The following is a 6000-nucleotide window of genomic DNA, read 5'->3' on the forward strand; positions in this document are numbered from 1 at the left end:
GCATCAAAAACAATAAAATCCTTAAAAAACTTAATCATTAAGGGGCTGAAAGACTTGTACACTGGAAACTATAAAACACTGAAAGAAATGAAAGAAGACACAAATAAATAGAAAGACATCCCGTGTCTGTAGATTGGAAGACTTAATATTAAGAGGGCAATACTAACCAAAGTGACTGGTACAGATTTAAATGCAATCCCTATGAAGATCCAATTGACATTTAGGTTGGTTGGTTTGTTTGTATAAATAGAAAACTCCATCCTAAAATTCACATAGAATCTGAGGGGACACCAAATAGCTACAACAATCATGAAAAAGAACAAAGTTGGAGGTCTCATTCTTTCTGATTTCAAAGCTAGAGTAATCAAAAAAAAAGCATGGCACTGGCATAAGATGGGCATGTCAGCCCATGCAGTGGCGAGCCCAGAAACAGACCTCGCCTATATGGGCAAATGGTTTTCAAAAAGGGTGGCAAGACCATTCCGTGGGGTAAGAACAGTCTTTTCAACAAATGGTGCTGGGGCAAACGGATATCCACACGGAAGAGAATGAAGTTGAACTCTTACCTAACGCTACACATAAATATTAACTCAAAATGGATCAAAGACCCAACCTGAAGAGCTAAAAGCATAAAATCCTTAGAAGAAAACAGAGGGGGAAAGTGTCATGACAGTGGATTTGGCAATGACTTCTTGTTCTTGTACATGACACCAAAAGCACAAACAGCAACAGCAAAAAAGCAGGACTATATACAAATTTAAAAAATTTTGTACATCAATGACACTGTCAACAGTGAAGAGGCAGTTCACAGAACAGGAGAAAATATGTGCAAATCGTTTATCTGATAAGGCATTAATATCCTGAATATTTAAAGAACTCCTACATCTCAACAGTGAGAAACAAACAGCCTTGGGGTGCTGGGTGACTCTGTCAGTTAAGCGTCCAACTTCAGCTCAGGTCATAATCTGTGGTTCATGAGTTCGAGCCCTGTGGTGAGCTCTCTGCCGTCAGCACAGAGCCCACTTCAGATCCTGTCTCCCTTGCTCTCTGCCCCTGCCCCGCTCACGCTCCCTCTCTCTCTCAAAAACAAACAAACATTAAAAAAAAAAAAATTAAAAAATGGGGAAAGGGCTGGGAATAGACATTTCTCCAAAGAAGATGTACACATGGCCAATAACACATGAAAAGATACTTATCATCATTATCACTAGGGAAATGCAAATCAAAACCACCCTGTCATACCCCCTTGGACGCCTATTATCAAAAAAACCGCAAAGTGTTGGGGAGTATGAGAAGGAACCGGAACCTTGTGTGCTGCTAGCGGGAGCGTAAAATGGCACGGCCATATGGAAAACAGGAGAGCGGTTCCTCAAAAAATTAAAAAACCCAGCAATTCCACTTCTGGGTGCACGGCCCAAGAGAACTGAGAGCAGGGACTCCAACAGATATGTGTACATCCGTGTTCACAGCAGCATTATTCACAATAGCCAAAGGCTGAAGCAACCCAAGTGTCCACCAACATATGGACGTATAAACACAACGTGGTCCGTCCACACAACGGCATGTTGCTCGACCTTAAATGGGAAGGACATTCTGACACCTGCCACAACACTGACGAACCTGGAGGACACTGTGCTCAGCGAAATAAGCCAGTCACAAAAGGACAAACACTACATGATTTTGCGTATATGAAGTCCCTAGAGCAGTCAAATTCATAGAGGCAGAAAGCGGAATGGCAGGTTCCAGGGGCTGGGGGCGGAGGGCACATGAGGAGTCCATGTTTAATTTAACGGGGATGGAGTTTCAGTCTGGGAAGGTGAACAAGTTCTGGCGATGGATGGTGGTGACGGTTGCACAACAGTGTGAATGTCCTCAACTGTGTACTTAAAAATGGTTAAAATGGTAAACTATGTCATGCTTAACTTACCACTTACCACAATTTTCTAAAATCTTGGAAAAAAATATACACAAGTGATCAAAAGAATCCGACGAAAATGGATATTATCCAGACCAGGAAATTACTTGAGGATCAAGACACGAAGATCTAATAAATAAGGTCTGAAGTAGCAGGAACAGAACAGGGATGAGACCTAAATTAGCGACCTTGAGAAGATGCTTATGGCAATATCACTGAAGGCAGAGGAAAAAGAGAATTATTAAAGTTAAGGAAGTGACCGTACACAAGAAAAACGGTCCTCGATGAGCCAAGAGAATGAAACACAGAGCGCAGGACGGTGTCCCTGCATTAGGAAAGAATTAAGGCTATATATACACAGACCTGAAGAAATGGATACAGGATACTGAGATGAGGACAGGACAAAGCTTCTCTCGGCACCCAGGCAGAAAACAAATTAAGACCACGACGCAAACGTGAAGCTGGCTGGGCACCCGCCCGAGCGGCATGTGGGTCAGAACAGGGTGCTGGTAACAAAGTTTAGTGGCAAACGCCGTGACCCAAGCAAGTGGCTGATCTTTCCCCGACCCGTCTATCCACTCCCTGTGTGTAAGCACAGAGACATCTAGAAGGATGCTCAGTTTTGGAACAGTGACAGGATTCCAAAATTTGTCTTTAAAACTGAAGGCTTTAGGGATGTAAGGAAAATCCCTATGAGGCTTTTTCCCTATGGGAGAACAGCCAGTGCACCACATTTAGTCCTCCCCATCTGTTTACACTGTCAACTAGGGGTTCCGGGAGGAATCAGACGGCTAGCGGACCAGTGGACCCGGACAGCACCTGAAGGAGAACTCGACCCATAATACGGCGGTGCGGCCACAGAAGCCTGACAGTGTACAGCAGGGGTCAGCAAACCTTTTCTGAAAAGAGCCAGGTAATAAAGATTTTAGGCTTTGCAGACCGTCCAGTTTCTGCCCTGACTACTCAACGATGCCCCTGCAGCTCCCAGCACCAACAGACCATATGGAAACAAATGGGCGTGGCTGCATCGGGCTGTCTGGCGTTTGCTGGCCCTGCTTTAGAGGGTGTCATGCAAGCCTGACGTAACTCCTACACCCAGGTACCTCAAGCTCAGGACCTAGAAGGTCACCTCCTCCTGGGGAGGATTAAGATACAGTATGAGCCCCAAAGTGAGGCCGACGGTCACCAGCCAATCTATCTTGGTTAAAATAAGCAGTTTACCAGCTTCTGTATCTGCACTGGGCTGACTCAGTCATTAGTCCTTTGTGAACGGGAAGACTTCCCCTCCCAGGAGTCTGCTAACTCGGTAAGCTAGTGAACACCAGAAAACTCATTTAAACTATCATCGAAGGGAGTCAACTACTACGTATCCAGTTTCCAGGAGGGTAGAGAATTTCCACAGAGATGGCATTTGTCTTTTCTTTCTCCTACCTTCCGTTCTGAATCCTTTCTCCTAACTGTTCTGTGAATGGGGAGTAACACCCTGGAAGCTATACCTCTCGGTGAATTAGGGACTTTGCTGCTCTTGCCGTTTTTACTGTGCATGTTTCCATTTGCTTCAAGTAGAAAATTCCTTTTCTTCATGAAAACAACTTTGTTTTGCCCAATTCTGACGACTGGCAGATGCAACGGAGCAAAACATGGTTTGAGTGATAAAAAGCCGATCACTGGAAGCAGATGAAGATTAGAAAGCTTCTGTTCCGTTTCGTAGCCAAGGGAAAGTGAGAATTCTAAAACATTTTTGCAAGGAATCCGCAGAATGTACGCATTAAAGACCAAACGCACTGTAGCCGTATTCACAGAGAAATAAAGAACTCTTTGTCAAGGCCCAGTAGCTCCGCCTCCGTCTGTCCTAAGACGCGATGTTTGTGCATCTTGTCTGCACGTACGGTGCATTTATTCTCAGGCTTCCAAAGAAAGTGGAAGAGGTCAGAAGCAGCTACCTGATGAACGAGAAAGACCTTACCTGGATCCATGCCTGCTGCTTAATATCGCCTTTGTGGGTTTTACCTTCATAACCTTTGCCACCATACTTCTGTTCTTCACTGATGCACTTCACGTGGTTTTTGTAGTCGTCACCCCTTCAAAGCGATACAAAGTTCCACAGTCAGACCCACTCTCCAAGCGGAGGCTCCTGCTCACATGCTGCTCCTACCCTCTGCCCTCCATGTGGTTTTACTGTTTATAACCTCGGGGCAGGGCAGGTGCACTGTCCGTCGTCCTCCGAACTGTTCCATGTAGAGCCCACAGCCAAACCTTCCACCCGGTTTCAGATACAAACGTCTTAAACCAAATTGACAAGCAGTACTTTTTTTTTTCTCATAAGTGAATATATGCAGAATACAAGAAATAAAAATAATTCTCTGCAATAGGGTGGCTTTATTTTAAATAACAAAGTCTGTATGATTTCCTGGGTATACAGTAGGCAATCAGTAATTAGTTGTACAAGAAGTTAAAAGCTAAAGTAAAATGGTGCTATCTTGTCACTAAAAAGTTCTAGACTGCCAAGTCTCAGACCACAAGGAAACTTGATTCTGTCTCTTACAATCACTTGGAAGCCCCACGGGGCCCTCGGGGAAATGTTTGGGACCAGTCTGGGGACAAAGTCTCTCAATGAGAAAAAACCATTTTCCCCTGTGTTATAGGTCAGGCTTCCCCCAGGATTAGGTATGAACAAAGACTTTAGCAGTTTTCAAAAAAAAAATATTTTTGAAAAAAATCACTGCTTGAGAATGAAATTAAAATGGACTGTTAGTAAATATCAATTGAAATACCACACAGGACACTGAGGCAGAGGCACCAAAAGCCACCTTTGCACCTAAACCCTGCGAAGCGGAGGGGAGGCAACCGAGGACGGAGGGGAGCCACCTGCAAACAATGACCCATGACCCACCCCAAAGAGGAGAGAAGCCAGTGAAAAATCTGGCCTGCCCCCACCCCCGAAGTCCTCCCCTGTCCAGAGAGCCCTCAGCGGAAGTACCAGACGCACCCGGGGGCCGGGGGCTCGCTCCTACCATCACCTGCGAGCTTGTGCGGGGGGACCCCGTCTTCTCTCCCTGCCCCCACCAGTTTCTGGTTCATTAATCCAGCCCTTCGATGTGGCCAGCCCACCATGCCCCTGGAGCCTTACTCTGGGTGGTCACCTCTCAGGGTCTGGTAACGCCGAGCGCCACCGACGGACCACGTGCTCCCCACACCCTCACCCCTCCCTCTGTCTTCTCTTCGGATTGTCCTTGGAGAGCAAACAGGCTGCAGAGCACTTTTAATTGTTTTCTTCATTTCTTTGCTCAAATATGCCTCCATTTTTTTTTTTTTTTTAAGGCCTCATGGGGCCCAGGGCTTCCCAGACTGGTCTGGGTCTTTACTACGATCTACATGAATTAGGTAGAACTTACCAGAAATCTTTACCGCAGTCAATACAAGACAGGCACTCACAGTTTCTGCAAACGGCCACGTGCTTTTCCACTTGCACTTTCTTCACAGATTCGCCACATGCATTGCATGTAAAAAATACCATTTTTAGCTAAATGGTTACGTATTCTCGATCCAAGTTAGGTTTAGAACCTGTCCAAAGAGAACATGAAAAGAAAGGAAAAATAATTATCATTGTAATCTGAAGCATTCATTCCCAATAAACAATCCTACCGCTCACTTTTCAACCATAGTTTCACGTGAAAATAGCTACAAAGAACAGAATCTAAGTTGATGAGCAATCCACATACAACTCTAAGTCAAGTCGTAATTACCATCTGTTAAGCCCAGTTACCTCACCGTGTGCCAGGCCGGTTCTGAGAGCTTTACACATAGTAATTTATTTACTCCTCATAGCAACTCCGGGAGGGAAGGCCTATTATTGTGTACAGTTTACACCGGGTATGGAAACAGAGAGATGAAGTAACTTGCCTAAGGTCACACAGTAACAGATGAGGATTTAAATTTGGAAGGCTGGCTCCAGGGAGGAAGAGTTTTGGGGGCATTAAGCAAAACATCTTAAAATGTCTTACCATTCCTAGTAATGTTAAGCTGGCTTGCCCTCCATCCCTGTGCTGTTAGGTGTGAACTGGAAATTATTCCAGGTCACCAAA

The 6000-nt window shown here is 45.0% G+C and overlaps 1 protein-coding gene across 1 annotated transcript in view; it reads right to left on the bottom strand.

The window, feature by feature from the left end:
• LYAR (Ly1 antibody reactive) overlaps positions 1–5479 on the bottom strand; it is a 15876-nt gene extending 10397 nt beyond the window's left edge. Inside the window, exons 1-2 of the mRNA XM_058723101.1 lie at positions 5311–5479; positions 3882–3996 (exon numbers count right to left, since the gene is read on the bottom strand). Of these exons, the coding sequence (XP_058579084.1) occupies positions 3882–3996; positions 5311–5432 (237 nt within the window). The 5' untranslated portion in view covers positions 5433–5479. The remainder of the gene's footprint in view (positions 1–3881; positions 3997–5310) is intronic.
• Between the last annotated feature and the right edge of the window lie 521 nt (positions 5480–6000).

The sequence above is a fragment of the Neofelis nebulosa genome, chromosome 3 (assembly GCF_028018385.1).
Source record: "Neofelis nebulosa isolate mNeoNeb1 chromosome 3, mNeoNeb1.pri, whole genome shotgun sequence".
Lineage (NCBI taxonomy): Eukaryota > Metazoa > Chordata > Mammalia > Carnivora > Felidae > Neofelis > Neofelis nebulosa.